Source organism: Harpegnathos saltator, unplaced genomic scaffold (genome assembly GCF_003227715.2).
Source record: "Harpegnathos saltator strain DR-91 unplaced genomic scaffold, Hsal_v8.6 scaffold604, whole genome shotgun sequence".
NCBI lineage: Eukaryota > Metazoa > Arthropoda > Insecta > Hymenoptera > Formicidae > Harpegnathos > Harpegnathos saltator.
Genome location: NW_020230432.1, coordinates 1,115,343 through 1,136,201, shown reverse-complemented (window position 1 = coordinate 1,136,201; position 20,859 = coordinate 1,115,343). Strand labels below are relative to the sequence as shown.

The following is a 20,859-nucleotide window of genomic DNA, read 5'->3' as shown; positions in this document are numbered from 1 at the left end:
AGAATTTTTTATGAACATGAGTCCACCATTAAATAATCGACTTCATGCCAACGGTAGTTTGACAGATGCATTTTTCTCACAGAAAAATATTCTCGAGAAACCTTTCCACGCGAAAGTCGCGCAGTCGCAATCGTAACTTTTCGGTGTCATAATTTCACGTGTTACCGTCGAGTGTACATGCTTCTGAGCTATGTTCGAGTAATCTGCATTAAATGTCGGACTTCACCTTTTTGCTGCTTAAGTATTTATGTAATATTATCTTTACTAAACAGAATTGTGCGCTCCGATGATTGAACCGTATTTCACTTCAGACATTCGAGCGTTTTAATATCCATAAGTGATTATTACAATTGGTTCTTAACAGCTTGCATCAACTATTACAATAAGCTAAGTCTAGCTTATTTTTTTAAATTTGGAGATTTGTTGAACAAGATTCTTTTATGTGTTGTTCAATACAACTTCCTACAATTCACTCCTCTTACAATAACATTTCATCAAAATTACATTTATATTCACATTCACATTCACATGTGTATAAATTTACATTGAATATAATTTGATATATTATTAATTCTTATTTCTGTAATTCGCACAAAACTGTGCGAATTAATCTCGTAGATTTCTTAATTTTGCATAACTGACACAATTAAGAAGAGTGACTATCCTAAGTTAATCTTGAAATTAAATACATCATTTGAGAATTAAAATTATTTTTATCACATGGAACAAAGGACGGTGAAGTAAGACATCGAAATGCTCATTAACTGTAACGAAATGTGTTCTTATGTTTCATTCTGTTGGAAATATAATATACATTGATGAAATATTTATATCTTACCTTAGTGCAATTCTCTAAAGATGCGATGAATATTCCACCGAGATTCACGTGGAAAGGTTTAGTGCCCTTTTGTAACATGAATAAAATGGTTTTCTGTATATTTAACGGAGCCATGTACCACTTGACGTTATATCTGCGAAATGGTGAAAGACGATTGATCGACGATTGATCATCTTGCTTCTGAATAACCTGTAGTCTAAGGATTAATTTATCTTATCATTTGTTAAAATGCAGTGGCTCTTACGCAGTAGCGAACATGTCGTCGTTGTGATCTGTAATTTGTTGCGCGCAATTCATGGCTATAATTGTATATATGTAAAAGACTATCAATGTGATACATGGAAATGTTAATTTTACTATATTAATGTCAGACGACAGTAGTTGGAAAATCTGAAATATGAGTCTCACGGTAGTAATTAGGTTTTTATCTTGTTAACCAAAAGTATTAATAAAATTATAGTGTTTTAATATAAAAAATGTTTTAACCCTTTGCACTCCGCGCGTTTTCCTGTCACTGCCTACTCTGGCAACTCCGGCAGCACTTTTGCAGTGGAGCGTCTGGGAAAGAGAAATTTTACTTTGAACGGAAAAAATTACAAGTGCTTGTAATTTCAAAAAGCAACTGGAGGTATTGACGTTAATACTAGAATATCTCCACAGCGGAGCCAACGGAGCGCTAAGGGTTAATATAAAAAGACATTACCAAATTATATATTGTTTATGTCCGAAGCAATGCGGGGGAGATAAAAGACAAAACTTACTCGAAAAAGATTGAGGCTGCAGGAAGCTATTCCGGATATTATTAAAAAAAAATAGAATATCTCCATTTTGGAAGTATAGACATTTATAATCCTAAACAGAGAAGTCTTTTTTATATCTTTTTTATATGCTTCTTTATTTTTTACGCTTCGTAATACGAGAATAAAATCGCGCCACAAATTTTTCACTAAAGGAACGCTAATTAAATCTTCATCAAAATTTTTTTCTTTTTAAAACGAATTTCACGTTTTACGATAAGCCATCTATGTGTATTATATATGTAACTTCTGACGAATACCAACCACATAGCTTTGCGATGCATATCAACGCCATAAGAAATATTTTGTTGAACTAATTGTTGATTTCGCGTATTGCTGATTTCCAATGTATAGATCATCATAGCTTTCTTCACTCGGTAACTATAAATAATTAATGCGATATAATTCTTTATGAGTATTTTAATCGCACAAATATAAAAAATAAAAGAATATGAACGAGTTCTAAAGATCAGATAATCATCACAGTTCTGTGGAAGTAATCTGAGGTTAATAATTTTCGTTTATCACTTAAGTTTGAATAGTTCAGTGTCTTGTTAACTTCTCTCACCTGGAGATCTTGAACATTCCGCAAATTAATTGGAAGTACGTTAAATTCATTGTTCCTACTGCTAATAAGGCTGAATATCCTATACAATATGCTATGTTTGTGTGCAATAGAATCAAGTAGAAATATTTTTCTCGATCGACGAAGTATTCTGTTACAAACTGTAATTGCGTAAGCGATCCAGGTTTGTTTGTGGGCGATATGATGTCAAGAATTATCATCAAAAATGGGTAAGACAAGAAAATCAGAAGGCCGATAATGCCGATCGCTAAGAAATAATTTGAAAAGACTGTCATACAGATAGTTTATTAGAAACATCGACTAATAAAAATTAAAGAACATGAGTTATCTCACGTGCAAGGACATTGATGTAACGCTTTCCGGTTTTCCCGTATTCCTCCAAGATAGCTACTTCGCTCTTGTCTTTTAGCTCGTCGCAGGTATATTGAATTAGTTCTAATAAATATTTTACCTGCCGTACATATTTGTAACGTTTAAAAATATTGTTACATAGTCAGGACAATTATACACGAGATATTTGTATAATGGAACAGAAGTTTATTAACTAACTACTTACATAATTGAAGTTTAGACTATACATGTTATATTTTATCATGAAGCCTATGATAGGAAATACGCCAGAGAAAACTTCTATAGCGAACTGTGCAGTACATTTCGAAGTCAGAAATGATGAAAGCTGCGAACAAAATGAAAGCTATAGAAGTTTCCGCATGTTAGAAATTACTTCTGTATTTTGTTGGCAAAGTATGAATCATGAATGATTACATTCCTATAATATGATTAAATAGAAGCTGCATAAGACTGATTATTTATAAAAATTATGACAATATAAATTGTATTAATATTGATTTATTGTATAATATGTGAATGTGTTCACGAATAGTTATCACAATTAGTAATGTATGACAATTTATCGATTGTACAGTAATCCAATATTTTACAATGATTGGAAATATTGACATACCTGAAATAGAACCAAACTTAATAGAATACTTTGGAACAAGATCAGTTGCAGTCGAGTGATCTTGGATTGTTTGTAAGGCCATAGGCCAACCATGAGTAGAAGAAGACGATTCACTCTAAAATATCGAGTTCTTAAGCAGACCATTTCTTTACGAGTGTCGACATACGTTTGACCGCAAAGAGAAGGACGAAGGTCTGTCTACCCCCTTCTGTCTATTCCCTTGTGACGATTAATCGATCGGTCACTATTTCTTTCTTTCGGTGCATATTTTAGCGTAAGTTTCCTTCAGAGGATAAATGCAAGGTAAATTCAGGTCGTGTTTGATGCAAAAGGGGAAAAATACGAATATGAGATCGAATATTCGTAATTGTAGATGTTTTCGTGGGAAACATGTCCAAGTGTTTAAGCGGTCAATTTCACGCCGACGGTAATTGACGGGGGTGTGCCTTTTTCACAGAAAATATCCTTGAGAATTTTATCGGAATTTTATGAAAGCTTTGCGTATGTGTATGTGCGCAGTCGCAATCACCACACTTGCAACTCAACATGCCACAAATTTACACAGTCTTGTTGATACATTTGCGCAAGCAGCATTAGGTCTCTTTCTTCAGATTATCATTGATTAAACACATAATATAGTGCATCGAAGTGCGTACGATATATATCGTATCAAAAGTAAATAAATAAATAAATCTACCAAGAATTAAACATATCTTTGTTGCGTCAACGTTACGTTTCGTTTAATCTTGCAACAATTACACTGTAGTTTCATTCACACACATAAAATATTTCTTACGAACTTTGTTTTCAGATTTAACTATACAATTGAATCGTATATCGACTTTTATTTGTTTATACGTCATCGGCTCGTGGAATACACAAAGGTGAAGTAAGATATCGACATGCTCGTTAACTGCAACGTATATGACGTCTTCTTGTAATTTAAGAATTAAAGTGAAGATATATTATGTGATACACGATACTATTCATACCATCGTGAATCCTTCCAGAGATCCTGCAAATAGTCCTGCGATGGTTATGTAAAACGCTTTGGTACCCCTTTGCAGCAGGAACAATATCATTTTCTGTATATGTAATGGAGCTGTGTACCACTGAATGTTGTATCTGCAAAAGAGTAACAAAACCCATAATTTTACAATGATAAAATTCATAGATAATCTGTAGCACTTGCTCATTTTGTTTGTATTACAGAACATTTTCTGGCTATTTATTTCGTTTTATTTTATATTATGTATGTATGTTGTACATACTCCGTATGTATGTGTTTTTTCATTTAAAAATATATTTCTCTTTACATTATACATACGTATAATAGTATAGTTCACATGTACACGTATAATATATAAATATAATATATAAATGTTCCTTACACAGTAGCAAATACGTGTTCATTATGATCTATTATCTGTTGCGCGTTTAGATTAGAAATAAACATGTATACATAGTGTGAAGATAGAAATATGAAGGATATTAGCAACTTCTCGATGTTATATCCAGTTGACAGTTCATAAAAAACCTAAAACAAGTTCGATATCTGAAATTATTCACATTTTGTTACGATTCCGCTCACTTAATTCTAAATTCGGTTTCGTTTATTATACATGATTATATATTATTTGCACATAATTGCTCGTACTTACGCGATAAAGATTGAGGCTTAATGTAATTATTATGGTTATCAGCAAGATAAAGAAGAATATCTCGAATTTGGATAAAATGAGCTTTAAAAACCTTTAAAGATAAGATAAAGTTACCACTATCGTATAGTATGTATTATATTATATCATATATGTTATAACATGTCTTATTTATTGCACAAACATCGTAAAGAGTGCTAACTTTGTGGCCTTGCGATGCATATCTATGGCATAAACTAGTCTTTTATATATCAAACTCTTATATTCCGTGTCGCTTCTTTTCAAAGTACCGATCATGACCTGCTCCATGCGATAACTGAAATAAAAACTGATATACTGTAATTACACAATAATCCAACTGCGCGCAACAACTACGTGCTGAAGTAGAAAAGTCGCAACCGTCAAACCGTTCTTTTCAGTTGGTTCAATCTTTTTCGTGTCTCAAACGTCGATATCCGTAGCCGCGTAATTTTCTTACCTGGCAACCCGAAACATCCCGCAAGTATATTGCACATACGCTATGATAATTGTTCCTGTCGCTAATAACGTAGTCTCTCCTACGCAGAAGATTACGTTGGCGTGTAGCACGAACAAGTAGAAGTACCTTTCTTGATCGAGAAAGTATTCCATCGTGATTTGCAACGGGAGGTGCGGACGAGATTCGTTCGCGGGCCATACGACGTCGAGAATTCGCGGCCAGAACGGCAGAAGTATAAAAACAAACATGCTGTTTGTGACGAGCACTAAAAGTTCCAAGAATATGTCTTATCACATAATGACTTATAATGTACATTGCTTCTATAAAAAAATTCAAAACGGCGGAACATCTTACGCGTGAGCACATAGGTGTAACGTTTCGCCATAGTCCCGTACTTTTTTATGATAGCGATTTCGCTGTCGTCTGTTAGCTCGTCGTAAGTGCTTTGAATTATCTTCAGTGCAAGCTTCACCTATCGTTTGAATAATTTTCCGTATAACTAATGTTCTCATGGAATACGACAGAAATTGTTGTTTAGTAAAATTATAGCGTGTGAGACGCTCTCGAGTGCAAGTGAAAATCTAATACTTACAGTGCCCATATTAGACCAGAACGCGTAATACTTTATCGGAAAGGAAATGAAGAAAAATGCGACTGAGCACACCTCGATGATACATTGCGAAGTGCATTTCGGCGTCGCAAATTTTGCGAACTGTGAAAAATTCGATTTCGTTGAGACGATTGTGTGGCAAAATTTACTTCCATATCATATTGACAGGCTTTATCATAAATTATCAGTTACTTGTTTTCGCATAACTGAACGGAAAAAATGTGCATAAATATAATTATTTATTATAATCACGTTACGATTAAAAAGCATGTTTGTGGCCCAATATAATTATACTGCGCATGTTAATAATCATACAACAAAGTGAGGTAGCTTATTAATTAGCATGATATTAGATTTAAGCATTACGTAAATCTCAAAAGGAACATACCGGAAATACAATGGACGTTATCAAGACACTGTAGGATACAATCATTGGCAGTCGGGTGAATTTTGATCTCTCGAAGGGCCATAAGCCAATTGTTAACAAGAGAATCCGATTGAGACTGAGTTGCAACGGCTTCACGCAGATCATTTCTGCACGGCTACCGAGTTGCGTTTGACCGCGAAGAAAAAAAGGAAGCGCTGTTTATCCCCTCCTTTCTATGGATCAATCGAGCATTTTCTGACTTTTCTCTATCGCACAACTACTCACCGTAAAATTAACATGGGACGGCGCCAAACACCTGCGTACGTTCATTTTAACAATTTGCCTATTTCCAAAGAAGCTCGTAAATAAGAGATCGATTTCACAACAGCAGTAATTTGAGACGTGCACTTTTCTTACAGAGAAATGTTTCCTCGAGAAACTTTTCTGTGTGTTTCACTCAGTTGTGGCCGTTACTTGTCAGAGACACAATTCCACGTGGTTCCATAGAGTGTATATTCCAAATCTTTGTGCGCGTAAACAACAAGTTGAATGTCAAGATACATATTACTTTTTTGAGTTTGATCAAATTACATAACATTATTTTTCATAAAAAATTATTTTGTTTCGAAGACGGTATTATATACATACAATAACAATTATGTGACAATTGCATGCAATATATGTTATTACATCATAGCATATACGTCCATAAGTCCATAAGTATATTGCAACAGAAAATAATTTCATAATAATTTTTGTTGTTGATATTTAATTAAATAATAGATGCCATTTAATTAATAATATGTTAAAAGGTAATATATTTCTCGTCAACTTTATTTTCTTTTCAACTCTGTATGATATATATTCTCATCAATTTCTACATCATTGTAGAATATATAATTGTGAAGTAAGATGTCGACGTGCTTGCCAGCTAGAATGAAAATTCTAGTATCTTTTTCTCGTTGAATATACATTACTAACTCTAACATACTCTAAACATACATACTCTAAAAGAAAATAATTTTGATGCATGATAGAACACGTACCGTACTGAAACCTTTCAGAGATGCGACAAACAGTCCACCGATATTCATATGAAAAGTTTTAGTCCCCTTCTGCAGAAGAAATAATATTATTTTCTGGATACGTAATGGAGCGCAGTACCATTGAATACTGTACCTACGAAATAATGACTAAATATACAATCAATAACACACATAACGTGATTTGTTTCCGTATAATATTTCTTTCCCCTCCCTTTTATATTTATATTATTTTAATTTACATTTCGTAACTTTATGCTTTGCGTTATATAAAATCTCTTCCGCGTATAGCATAGTCGTAAAATATAAAAATGTGTCTTACAGGGTGGTAAATACTTCTTCATTGTGATCTATAACAATCTGTCCGCAATAATTAGAGAGGAACATATACACATACAGAGTAATTAAAATTAGGATAGGTGTTACTAGCTTCTCGAAATCACACTTGGTTGTCAACTCATGAAAGATCTGAAACACGTGTACAATGCGTTCAATTACATTTTTATTACGATTTTAATTTTCTTCTTGACTGTTTCATGTGATGCTCAGTCGATTTTACTCATTAACATACCTTCCCGGTACGGAACATGTCAGTATCCACCTGCCGCTAGGTGCAGGTTCTTAACCCTTTAACTGCTACGGTCGAGATAACTCGAGTGTGGAAAAAAATGACGGCCTTGCTACGATCGAGTTTACTCGATTTGGACTTTCAATGTGTAATACCCATTTAATTTAGTTTGTAAAAAACATTTGAATTGAGCGGGCATATAGTGCCATCTCTTATCATTATAAAATATTTTATAATTGTAAAAATAACTTAGCGAAGAGGGTCATACTGGTCATTTAATATCTCAGCAGTTAAAGGGTTAAAAATTGTATGAAAAAATAGTTATTTGATGCGCGTACATGCTACTTGAACATTCTGCCAAGTCCAATCATGAATATTTACGGCTAGATTTCGTTGTACCAAAAAGATAAATTATTATATACGTACCCATAAAAGATTAAGGCTCGTGGAAATTGTTGCGGATATTATTAAAAAAAAGAAACATGCATTAAGTTTCGACATAAAAAAATCTATAGACCTGTAAAGATAAGAAAAAATTACCACTATTGTATATAGTGTATATAGTGTACATTTTATCACATAGAACCCATTTTTGGACCTACAAGAACTCTATCCAATTATACAATTAACATTCGTTTCAAAAAATTTCTTATACGAAATAGTTTATATGTAACTTCTACGTGCATATATTATAAACTATATCTTCTTTTAGAGTATTTACATTCTGAATGATAAATATGTTGAAAACAAATTTTGAGTTTAAAATTTTACAGATATCAATTTGGAAGAATAAGTAACAAATAATCTTCCATACGTATTATAATATATATTTTATATACATTTTATAAGAAAGAGAAAGAGAGAGAAAGCATTATGAAATATATACTAACTTTATAGCATTTCGATGCATGTCTATTGCACAAATTATCTTCCTGCAAGTAAATTTCTCATTTTCCATATCAGCCATTTTTAACGCATTGGTCTTCAAGATCTGATCTATCCGATAACTGCAAATAATAAATGTTATTATCATACAATAAGTTCCATAGACATTAAAATATGATTTAATCCTTTGAAGCAGAAAAATTACGATTTTATGGTGAAATCAAATTCATTTGTATCTTAAATTCTAATATTATTTACCGCGTAAATTTTCTCACCTGGCAACTTTAAACATTCCACAGACGTAGTGTAAATATGCTATGATAATCGCCCCTGTCGCTAATAATATAGTCTCCCCAATGTAAAAGACTGCGTTTGTGTGAAATAAAATCAAATAGAAGTATTTTTCTTGATTGCAAAAGTACTCCGCCTTAAATTGCAACAATGAATGTGGACGAGATTCGTTTGTGGGCCATATGACATCCAGGAGTCGCGGCCAGAATGGCAAGAACATAAAACTAAATATGCCAACAATGCCGAACACTAAACATTTTAAAGAGTTTATAAATATAGTTCATATAACATGTAATGTTATAAAACCTTCAACTGTATCTCTAATAAAAATTTTGGTGTAACTAAAATTAAAATCGATTGTCTCACGTGTGATTATATAGTTGCAATGTTTCGCGAGGGTTCCGTATTTTTTTATGATGACAATTTCGTTCTCATCTTTTAGCTCGTTATATGTATGTTGCATTATTTTCAAGAAATACTTCACCTGTCATTTGAAGAATTTTTATATCGTATGTTTTGATTAAGATCGACAAAAAATTTTATTTTCGGTTGTTTAATGCGTAGTGCAGTATGTGATGTATTCTCTCTCTTTCTCTCTTCAATGTAAGAATAAATAGTTATAAAATATCTACTTACAGTATCGATATTAAAGCAAAACGTGATATATTTTATCATGAAGAAAATGAAGAAATTCACGACAGACAAAACTTCTATGACGAACTGCGAGGTGCATTTCGTCGTTAGAAATGATGCAAGCTATGGAAAACATTTTTTTTTAGATTATTGTCACAAAAACAATTTCCATGTTTTATTGACAAATGTATGATTTTATCATTATTTAATAGCTGTTGCTTTACGTGTAACAACAATAAAAAAGGTACACAAGTAGAATTGTTTACTATAATTACGTATATTCCAGTTGAAATATAAATTCTACAGCCATTAATAAGTTAATATAACGTTGTTATACTATTATATAACAAAACGTAGATTTATGTCAAGAATTGTTAATAAACTAGAAGATGTGGGATTTTATTTTTTACAAAATAATATCAATAATTACACAAGTACTAAAAAGGCTGACGTACTTGGCATACAATGGAGATTATCAGGATACTGTAGAACAAAATTAATTGCAATCGGACGAATATGGATTGCTTGAAAGGCCACAAACCAACTGCTAGCAAGAGAACTTGATTTAGATCGAGTTGCAACGACTTTACACAGATCATTTCTCCGTGAGTGCGTGATTGCGTCTGATCGCGAGGAAGTTGTCGAGGCTCCGTTCATCCCCTCTTTTCCAACAATCGATCGCATATTACATAATTTTTTCGCTTTAGCCAATTTATATGTCGGAAAATTAACGCAATTCTATAGTTATCACCTAAGTGGGCAAAACGTGCAATTTAATAAATTGTTTGGATGAAAGAAGTTCATAATAAAGCGATCGACCTCACGCCAGCAGTAATTTAACCCATGTGCAGTTTTCTTACAAAGAAAAATGTACTGGAGAAACTTTGCTAGTTGAAAATCATGCAGTCGCAGTCACCACTTGTCAGAATTATAATTCCACGTGGAAAGTTTTACGCAGGATGTATATGCTCCAGAGCTTTGTGCGCGGAGCAATAAACAATACGTTAAGTGTCAAGAATATATAACATTGTTTCGTATTGGGTTACATTATACATCATTCTCCATAAAAGATAATTTTGATTCGAAGACAATGTTATGTAATATTATATAAAAATTATATGCGACATATTCTATTACCGTACATATGTCGAAAAGCATATTGCAATAGCAAATAACTTCGTGATAATTGTTCTTGTTGATGTTTCGTTGATGTTTTGTTTCATTTTCATTTAATTAAGTGATAACTACATTCAGAAATAACATATTTCTTATTAATTCTGTTCTAATTTCTACGTCATTGTAGAATACATAATCATGAAGTAAGATACCGACGTGCTTACCAGCTGAAATAAAAATATTTTCCTATATTGATGAATATATATTGTTCTGGAAAAAGATAATATCCTGGTATATAGTAAAATTCGTACCGTACTGAGACCTTTCAGGGATCCGACAAATAATCCCCCAACATTCATATAAAAAGTTTTAGTCCCTTTCTGCAGAAGAAATAATATTATTTTCTGAATTCGTAATGGAGTGCTGTACCATTGAATGCTGTATCTACGAAATAATGACTAAATGTATAATCGATAACTTTAGGTCGATAAGATATAGGAGTAATTTTTAGTATACAGATACGTGTTCTGTTTTTATAATATTTCTTTTCCCATCCCTTTATATTTATATTTATATTATTTTATATTTATATTATTTTATTCTACATTTTGTCATTTTATATCTTGTGTTGTAAAATCTTTTTCATATATATCGTATATATCACATATATATATTGTAAAATATAAAAAAATGTTACTAGTTAAAAAAATCTTACACGGTGGCAAACATTTCTTCATTGTGATCTATAACAATCTGTCCGCAATAATTGGAGAAAATCATATACACATACAGAGTCAACAAAAATAGGATAGGTGTTATTAGCTTTTCGAAATCACATTCAGTTGTCAACTCATGAAAAATCTGAAACATGTGTATAATGCCTTCAATTTCTTACATTTTCATTACGATTTTAAATTTTTTGTCGACCGTTTCATGACGTGCTCGGTTGATTTTATTCACTGGCTTCATAGTTTTCTAGTACAAAGGATGATTGTATTCATCCATTATATATTTTATATACACTTTACAAGTATTACCACGGCTGAATATATTGTTTAGTACTGAATAAGTTAATTATTACATACGTACTCGATAAAGATTAAGGCTCGTGGAAATTGTTCCAAACGCTATTAAAAAAAATAAACATACATTAAGATCGGATATAAAAATCTTTGCAGACCTGCAAAAGAAAAAAATTACCGCTGATTATGATTGGGAAACTATAAGCTCCACTTTTTTGTTAAGAACAAATATAAATTATAAATTGTTCAAATAATTGATCAACAAAGTCGGTTGCGCCATCTCGTAATCCACAATAATATATCTTATACGCACTTTACAAATATCGAACACATACTAACTTTATAGCATTTCGATGCATATCTATTGCATGAACTATCATCTTGTAAGTTGAATTCTCATTCATCATGTCATTTATTTTCATGGTATTGATTTTCACAGCTTGCTCCATACGATAACTGCAAACAATTGAAATATTGTTATTACATAATAATCTAATTGCATAAACATTAGAATGCAACCTAATTTTTTAATTAAAATAGAAAAACCGTAATCTGATGAAATTTTCGATTTTTTTTACTTTCCATATGATAAAATTTATTTTACCCGTGACTTAAATTTTAATATACGATGCCATGTAAATTTTCTCACCTGGCGACTTTAAACATTCCACAGGCGTGATATAAATATGCTATGATAATCGCTCCTGTCGCTAATAATACAACCTCCCCAATGCAAAAGACTGCGTTTGTATGAAGTAAAATCAGATAAAAGTATTTTTCTTGATTGCAAAAGTACTCCGTCTTAATTTGCAACAATGGAAGTGAATGAGATTCGTTTGCAAGCCATACGACATTCAGAACTCGCGGCCAGAACGGGAGAAATATAAAATTAAATATCGCGGACATGCAGAGCACTAAAGATTTTAAAGAGTTGTTATATAAACGTAACTCATATAATATGTAACGTTATGAAACCTTAACTGTGCCTCTGTTAAAAATTTTGGTATAACTAAAATTAAAATCGATTGTCTCACATGTGATTATGTAGTTGCAATGTTTCGCAATAGTTCCGTACTTTTCTATAATAGCGATTTCGTTCTCATCTGTTAGTTCATTATAAGTATGTTGCATTATTTCTAAGAAACGTTTCACCTGTCAATGATTTTTATATCGAATACTTCTATTAAATTTGATTAAGAACTTTAATCAGTTGTTTAATGTGCATTGTAGCATGTGATGTACTCTAGTGTAAGAATAAATAATTATAAAAATATCTACTTACAATATCGGTATTAAAGCAAAACGTGATATATTTTATCATGAAGCAAATGAAGAAACTCACAGCAGATAAGATTTCCATCACGAACTGCAAGGTGCATTTCGACGTTAGAAATGTTGCAAGCTGTAAAAAAGATTTTTTGTTAGATTAGTGTCTTAAAAACGACTTCCATGTTTTATTGACAAACGGATCATTTTGTTATTATTTAATAGCTATTGCTTTACGTGTAACAACAAAAAGAAATTCTGCACAAACAGAATTGTTTACTATAATTATATTCCACTTGAAATATAAATTCTTTAGACATTAGTAGATTAGTATAATGTTGTATTGTTGTATAACGAAATGTAGATTTATGCCGAGAATTGTTAATAAATCACAAGACACGGGAGTTTATTATTTACGGAATAATATCAATAATTCAAATACATAAATATCGAAGAAGACGTACTTGAGCTACAAAAGAGGTTATCAGGATACCGTAGAACAAAATTAATTGCAATCGAACGAATATGGATTGCTCGTAAGGCCATAAACCGACCGCCAGTAAGAGAACTCGATTTAAATCGAGCTGCAACGACTTTACGCAGATCATCTCTCTTTGAGTACTAGCATGTGTCTGATCGCGAGGAAGTTGCCGAGGCTTTGTTTATCCCCTCTTTTCCAACGATTGATCGCATATTTCGTAATTTGTTCTTTATAGCAACACGCGACGTCGTAAAATTAAGGCCAATCTATAGCGAATAGCCGTATATGTGTATAAAGATGTACAATTTGACAATTTTCTCCTTTCGAAAGAAATATGTGGTTAAATAATTGATTTTATATCGGAAGAATATTCACGGATGTTCTTTTCTCGTGAAAAAAGAAAGACCGGTCACTTTCCGCAGCGATAATATTCCCTATCTTCATTTTTCCCTTCGTACTCATCCACAAATTATGTTCGATTCTTTGGTGGGGCGCCTCTTGCCTTAGAAACCGACATACCAGTTATCGATTTATCGTCGGCGAAGTACGCATCGTATGTCATGGTGAATATCCTCACTTTACATCTTTATAGCCTCTTTTCTGTTCTCGCAACATTTGTAATAGAATTCACGTCGATGATAATTTGACATATGTGTTTTCCTCACAGAGAATCATTCCTGAGGAACTCTTTTGAGGAAACGTTACGCAGTCGCAGTCTTCATTTTTTGTATCGCAATTGTTCGTTTCTTCAATCCTGCTTCAAACAATTTTTATGTAAGCAGCTTTTAAATTTTTTGAATTTTCTTTTAAATCCTTGTACGTTTCGACTTTCACGACTGGTTATCATAGACTACTTATCTTTAATTTTTATTATTATTATGCTTATTATTTTGCTTCTTTTATTGGATACTGAATTAAAAACATTTGATGATACTAAAAATATGAGTATTAATAAATTATTCTATTTAAGAATAATGTCATATATTTCGTAATGCACATATAAAATTAGGAGAAACATAGATGATAAAATCGATCAGGATTTAAAGAAATCTTTATTACTGAGACGTTGAACGTCATTTAATCCTATACTAATTATATCGAAGTCTACGTATTCTATCAATTTTAACTTATATGATATATATATTTAGAACTAATATCATTAGATGTTATGGCATCAGTTCATAACTCATAAATCATTGTCTCACAGAATATATAACAGCGAAGTAAGATATTGATGCGCTCGCCAACTATAACGAACAGAACAATTTATTTTAATGTATAATCTTAACAGCACAGGTACCCAGGGGATGTCCTAAGGACGTTCGAAGGACGTTTCAACGTTCTAGGAATATCCTTGGCACATTCCTCGGAGATCGTGTATTGTCAAGATACATCAAGATTTTTTCATAGAATTTTTACCGTGCTGAAACCCTCCAGAGATCCCACCATTAGTCCAACGAGATTCATGTTGAACGATTTAATACCCTTTTGGAGCAGGAATAATATTATTCTCTGTATATATAAGGGTGTTACATACCATTGAATATTATATCTACGAAAGAATAACCGAATCTAATTGAAGATTTAAAAAAATTAATAATGTTGAATAATACGCACTCAACACATATTTTTTCATGCATTTAGCTTATTTTACTTTATATCGGAATATTTTATTTTATAGCGGAAAACATTTTATATAGTACGTTATAAAAAATTTATTTGTATTTTGTAGGTATTTGATATACACACAGCAAACATAGCGCGTCTACATTCAGTTATACACAAATGTAAAAATGTTTCTTACGCTGTAATGAATAAGAGATCATTATGATCCTTAACTTGTTGTGCAGTATAGTTGGAAAGGAACATCAATACATAGTTGGTAGCCAAAAACACAGCAGGTGATATTAACTTTTCGATATCAACTCCAGATGATAAACCGTCAAAAACCTAACAATCATGTACGACAAAATGATACATTTCCTTACAATCTAATTAAGACCTGACGTGTTTTTGTACATTAAAATATGTCTCATGTCTTGTAACACCCGTTTTCAATCATCCAGTTTATACCACAAAATATCATTAAATTAAAAAAAAATAATATTTTCAGTGAATTCTATTTAATATTTACATAATATTATATTATTTTCCAGTGTATGTAATAAATTCATAGAAGTATTTATTCACTCGTGGCCGAATAAATAAAATCGTATCTTTATAGAAATATAAATAGAATTAGCAGCCAATGTATTTCACTAGCGAAGAAAATAATACTTACTCGATAGAGATTGAGACTCAAGGTAATCACTACGCCTGTCATTAGAAAGAAATAAGATACCTCGATTTTGGATAAGAAATATTTTACAAACCTTTAAAGTTGAGAGCGTATTATTATTATTTTTTATTTATTTACTCGAATTATATTCGAGTAGGACCACGCGAGATTCACTTCAAAGATAGATACTAACGCCAGAGCTTTGCGATGCATATCAATGCCACAGATTATCCTTTTCAAGCCAATGTTGTACGTATCGTTTATTTTTAGAGCGTCGTCCATCATAGCCTGTTCCATACGGTAACTGCAAACAACTGGTATTGCTGTAATTATACGACAATCAGACAATTTAGCCGCATGTAACGAGGGGCATTACGACTCGAGCAAATCTTGAAGTAAAAATCTCGCGGTTTTGTCGAACAGCTATAGGACTGTCCAATATCTATGTTTCTCATAATTTTAATCAATAATTTCCTCACCTAGCGATTTGAAACATCCCGCAGGCATATTGCCAACACGCAATAGTCATTGTTCCTACCGCCAGCAATGCAATCCAGCCTATGCAAAACGCGGAGTTTACATGCAGTAGAATTAAATAGAAGTATTTCTCCTGATTGACAAAGTACTCCGTAACGATGTATAGCGAGACATGTGATCGAGATTCGTTCATGGAGAACACGTTGTCGAGAAAACGCGGCCAAAACGGCAGAAGCATAACGGAAAAAATTCCAAACACGGACAGTACTGAAAAACGGTTTTAAAAAGCTATTATAAAATCGCGTACTCTTATAAAATGCATTGATAGCCTTAATATAAAGATGAAGAGTGATTATCTTACTCGTAAGCGCATAGGTATAACGTTTCGCGATAGTCCCGTATTTTTTTATGATCGCGATTTCTCCATCGTCCCTCAGCTCGTTGTAGGTATATTGGAGAACCTCCAGTAGATATTTCACCTGTCGTTTAAATGATTTTCTATGCCGTTTCTTTTAGCAAAGTTTGACATGGTCTGTCGTATATCGCAGAGTGCTTTGCAACGCAAGGTGTTCGTATTTCCCGAATAAGTAAATATCTGTGCGAATCTGCGTATACTCACAGTATCCATGTTAAAATTGAACATATTGTATTTAATTGCAAGGGTAATGAAGAAGAATGCGTTTGAGAGAATCTCAATGACCATCTGTGAATTGCATTCTGCCGTGATGAACGTCGTAAACTGCGGGAAAGAAAAGAAAAATTTCGCGTCGCAATAATAACTTATGGTGTACGATGGTAAAAGCTACAGAATCTTTTGATTCTTTAAAATCATTAGAGTCTTATGCGACTAATAACTGAACGAAATATTTACATATTTGAAGTAATCGTCTAAATAATCGTTATGAGTCACAATATGGATTGATCTCATTAATTGTACAATAAACATCTGAAGAGACCGACATACCTGAAATATAATACTGCTTATTAAGATAATGTAGAATACGATCAATTGCACTCTGGCAAATTTGGATTGCTTATAAGGCCATAAACCCACCATTAGCAAGAGAGCTCGATTTAGATCGAGTTGCAACGATTTTACGCAGATCATCTCTCTTTGAGTACCAGGATGCGTCTGATCGCGAAGAAGTTGTCAAGGCTCCGTTTATCCCCTCTTTTCCAACAATCGATCGCGCATTTCGTAATTTGTTCTTTATAGCAAACCGCGGCGCCGTAAAATTACGGCCAATCTATAACGAATAGCCTTATATATATAATGATGTGCAATTTGACAATTTTCTCCTTTCGAAAGAAATATGTGGTTAAATAATTGATTTTATATCGGAGGAACACCCACGGATGTTCCTTTCTCATGAAAAAAAAGATCGGTCACTTTCCGCAGCGATAATATTCCCTCTCTTCATTTTTCTCTTCGTAATCATCCGCAAATTATGTTCGATTCTTTGGTGGGGTGTCTTCTGCCTTAGAAACCGACATACCAGTTATCGATTCATCGACGAAGTACATATCGCATTTCATGCTGAATATCCTCACTTTATAGCCACTTTTATGTTCTCGCAATGTTTGTAATCCTGTTGCCTTACTGCTACTTTTTACCTACAGGTCATTCTCCTGTTTTAAATAACGTCTTTCCTTAAATAAATATTACTTACATTTTTCTTGAATACCTATCTTAATAAACGCGATGTTCTATTAAGATTAAGATACAATTGAATATTTAAGATGTTAAGATTAAGACACAATTGAATAGTTAAGATGAATATTTAAGATACATACCGTTAGATAATATTAAAATATTAGATAAAATTAAATTATATGATTTATTGTTTATATTGATTTTTTACAAGTGGAAAAATATTATATTATATTTCTCTTGTGTGTGGCTTAGTAAAATTTTCCATAATTTCTGGTAGCACTTAATTACAATGATATTTAAACAAAACCTAACTCGATAAATATTCCTCATCAAATATAATATTGTTCATTCTTAATTTTGTACTTTCTATAAAACCAGGAATTTATTATATATAGAAATTTTTAATCCGCGCACAAGCGGTTAACACTCCGGTCCAACATTTATTGTGCCGTTTGTTTTGACAGAGCGCTTGGATTATTTTCCATCGTAGATTCTTATTGTGTAGAATAAAGAACAGTGAAGTAAGACATTGAAGTACTCATCAACTATAATGAGACGCATATTCTTCAGTTTAATTTATCCGAAATATCCCGCATCGAAGAAATTGCGTGATATAATATATATCTCTTACCTTGGCGGCGCTTTCTAAGGATGCTGTGAATACTCCTCCAAGATTCACGAGAAAAGGTTTATTGCCCTTTTGCAGCATGAACAATATCATTTTTTGTATAGTTAAAGGAGCCTCATACCATTCAATATTATACCTACGAGATGATTGAGAAATTATCGGTCAACTTTACGTAGGAAAAAGTTAAGACTCGGGAGGGGGGAAGAACTTTAACATAACTATTTTGTTTTACGAAATATTTTAACTTTGTTTTTTCTCATGTTGATTAATATATATACATCTATATTGCTAGAGTTGTAGAAACATCTCTTACACAGTAGCAAATACGTGATCGTTGTGATCCATAATTTGTTGAGCACAATTGTTGGCGAGGATTACGTATATATAAAAGATATATAAAAATATAGTGGGCAATATCATTTTCCTTAAGTCAAATCCGACCGATATCTCCTGAAAAAGCTGAGATTCATGTTCCACGGTCAATTTCACACATTTCAATCGCGATCCTTACGAATTGCACCATATAATATCAAGCAGGTTTAATTAATTCGAATTCTTATTGTAGAAACTGTGCGAATCTTAACTGGATATGATATTGCTGGGTGTTATAAAATAGACAACGCATCTTACTCGAAAAAGATTGAGGCTCGAGGAAATTACTCCTGCCACTATTATAAGGAAGAAGGGCACTTCCATCTTAGATATATAAACTTTGATAAATCTAAATAAAAGAGTTACTTTTCATGAAGACACATTAAAGACAACATGTATAATATGCGATAAGTGAGTATTTTTCGAACTTGTTCACGTTAAACTGCATTTTTTTATAAGTGTAATTCAGAATCTCCAATATTATTGCTTTATGTATTTCTCTAAGTCAAATATGCACGTGTCGATTTGCACGAAGGATACCAACCTCATAGCTCTACGATGCATTTTCACAGCATAAACGATCCCTTTATGAATTAAATTTTGATTCCCAGCATTGTTTACGGTACAGATCATCATAATCTGCTCCATGCGATAACTGAAAATGACAAGCAGTTGTTATTCTATTCAGTTTACACACCAAGTAATTTAATCGCGCGGCTACGCTTAAGACGTGAGCAAATTTCGTGATGAAACAATGACGATTCTATCGAATATGAAAGCTTGAGAGCAGAAGAATTGAATTGAACTGAGCCAAATCTCGATTTTTATCGTTACGTGTTCTCACCTGCTGATCTTGAATATGCCGCAGATGAGTTGAATGTACGCAATGTTCATCGTGCCTATCGCCAGCATTACGAGCCCGCCTATGCAATATGCCGCATTCGCATGCAACAGAATGAAAAAGAAATACTTTTCCGGATCGATGAAATATTCTGTCATGATCTGCAGCTGCGGATGCGGTCGAGATTCGTTCGCAGGCAACACAATGTCGAGAATGGTCGGCCAAAATGAGAGCATCGTAAGAACAGTTATGCCGCAAACACCGAACACTAACGGACGGTTTAAAAGAATTATCGTGGCACAGGTGTTTTATTATGTACGTGAATAAACATTAAAACGATGCGTTGTCTTGCCTGTGAGCGCAATAGTATAACGTTTGCCGACATTCCCGTACTCCTCTATAATAGCTATTTCACCTTCGTCTTTCAGCTCATCAAACGTATATTGAAGTAGTTCCAACAAATACTTTATCTACCATTCATTTTTGCAAAGTTTAACAAGAAATGAAGCGCGATGAGGATTATTGTGAGATGTGTTCACATGAGTAATTCAGAATTTGTTAATCGATCACTTACAGTGTCCATATTAAGGCTATAGGAGTTGTATTTTATAATGTAGATAGTGAAAAAAGTTACAGGGGAAAGAATTTCAATGATAAACTGCGGAGTACATTCCGAGGTGAAAAATGTTGTAAGCTGTGAGAAAAAAGAATTCATTGAAGCGCCGCGTTGCAAAAGTAACTTTCATATCTCGTCAGCAAATGGAGAAACCTAAATCACTTATTTATGATAATTATATCATGATAAGAATGCACGTGTTATATTGTTATCATATATAATTATATCTAAATGGCTATGTGTGTATGTTATTACTGAAAATATAACGGTGTATAATTTTATTAATACCATAACAGTCAAATATTTTATAAAGAACTAAGAATATATATATTGAGACGTACCTGAAATATGATAGAACTGATTAAGACACCATAGAGACATACCAACCAT

The 20,859-nt window shown here is 32.7% G+C and overlaps 7 protein-coding genes across 8 annotated transcripts; all 7 read right to left on the bottom strand.

The window, feature by feature from the left end:
- Positions 1-310: 310 nt before the first annotated feature.
- Positions 311-3,662, bottom strand: LOC109503861 (odorant receptor 49b-like). Its single transcript, XM_019841476.2, has 9 exons — positions 3,186-3,662; positions 2,778-2,897; positions 2,555-2,672; positions 2,204-2,468; positions 1,900-2,016; positions 1,600-1,690; positions 1,083-1,228; positions 839-971; positions 311-764 (listed from the first exon to the last, which is right to left on the bottom strand). The coding sequence occupies exons 1-9, from the start codon at positions 3,327-3,329 to the stop codon at positions 717-719; spliced, it is 1,182 nt and encodes a 393-aa protein (XP_019697035.1). The 5' UTR covers positions 3,330-3,662; the 3' UTR covers positions 311-716.
- Positions 3,663-3,763: 101 nt separating this feature from the next.
- LOC105183319 (uncharacterized) lies at positions 3,764-6,920 on the bottom strand. Its single transcript, XM_019841516.2, has 9 exons — positions 6,320-6,920; positions 5,914-6,033; positions 5,676-5,793; positions 5,322-5,586; positions 5,046-5,159; positions 4,847-4,937; positions 4,577-4,722; positions 4,178-4,310; positions 3,764-4,098 (listed from the first exon to the last, which is right to left on the bottom strand). The coding sequence occupies exons 1-9, from the start codon at positions 6,461-6,463 to the stop codon at positions 4,045-4,047; spliced, it is 1,185 nt and encodes a 394-aa protein (XP_019697075.1). The 5' UTR covers positions 6,464-6,920; the 3' UTR covers positions 3,764-4,044.
- A 169-nt stretch (positions 6,921-7,089) lies between these two features.
- On the bottom strand, positions 7,090-8,410 carry LOC112589797 (odorant receptor 49a-like). The gene is made up of 4 exons (XM_025304391.1): positions 8,336-8,410; positions 7,664-7,809; positions 7,345-7,477; positions 7,090-7,229 (listed from the first exon to the last, which is right to left on the bottom strand). Exons 1-4 carry the CDS (start codon positions 8,408-8,410, stop codon positions 7,176-7,178), a joined length of 408 nt encoding a protein of 135 aa, XP_025160176.1. The 3' UTR covers positions 7,090-7,175.
- Positions 8,411-10,684, bottom strand: LOC109503873 (uncharacterized; the record flags this gene model as incomplete). The annotated part of the gene is made up of 6 exons (XM_025304382.1): positions 10,174-10,684; positions 9,722-9,841; positions 9,452-9,569; positions 9,070-9,334; positions 8,800-8,916; positions 8,411-8,426 (listed from the first exon to the last, which is right to left on the bottom strand). Coding segments are annotated over exons 1-6 (780 nt in total), but the record flags the coding sequence as incomplete, so codon positions are not given.
- A 45-nt stretch (positions 10,685-10,729) lies between these two features.
- Positions 10,730-14,475, bottom strand: LOC109503869 (uncharacterized). Its single transcript, XM_019841514.1, has 9 exons — positions 13,587-14,475; positions 13,139-13,258; positions 12,891-13,008; positions 12,506-12,770; positions 12,196-12,312; positions 11,924-12,014; positions 11,550-11,695; positions 11,146-11,278; positions 10,730-11,061 (listed from the first exon to the last, which is right to left on the bottom strand). Exons 1-9 carry the CDS (start codon positions 13,728-13,730, stop codon positions 11,008-11,010), a joined length of 1,188 nt encoding a protein of 395 aa, XP_019697073.1. The 5' UTR covers positions 13,731-14,475; the 3' UTR covers positions 10,730-11,007.
- Positions 14,476-14,618: 143 nt separating this feature from the next.
- Positions 14,619-18,138, bottom strand: LOC105183318 (uncharacterized). The gene is made up of 9 exons (XM_019841517.2): positions 17,323-18,138; positions 16,978-17,097; positions 16,720-16,837; positions 16,361-16,625; positions 16,075-16,185; positions 15,885-15,975; positions 15,408-15,553; positions 15,023-15,155; positions 14,619-14,850 (listed from the first exon to the last, which is right to left on the bottom strand). Exons 1-9 carry the CDS (start codon positions 17,464-17,466, stop codon positions 14,797-14,799), a joined length of 1,182 nt encoding a protein of 393 aa, XP_019697076.2. The 5' UTR covers positions 17,467-18,138; the 3' UTR covers positions 14,619-14,796.
- A 93-nt stretch (positions 18,139-18,231) lies between these two features.
- Positions 18,232-20,695, bottom strand: LOC109503872 (uncharacterized). Of its 2 annotated transcripts, XM_025304385.1 has the most exons (6): positions 19,857-20,695; positions 19,557-19,667; positions 19,271-19,361; positions 18,954-19,099; positions 18,644-18,776; positions 18,232-18,557 (listed from the first exon to the last, which is right to left on the bottom strand). In XM_025304385.1, exons 1-6 carry the CDS (start codon positions 20,087-20,089, stop codon positions 18,507-18,509), a joined length of 765 nt encoding a protein of 254 aa, XP_025160170.1. In that variant the 5' UTR covers positions 20,090-20,695; the 3' UTR covers positions 18,232-18,506. The 2 variants fall into 2 exon arrangements, with proteins under 2 accessions (XP_025160170.1, XP_019697088.1); XM_019841529.1 differs by having other exon boundaries at positions 18,519-18,776.
- Positions 20,696-20,859: the final 164 nt, after the last annotated feature.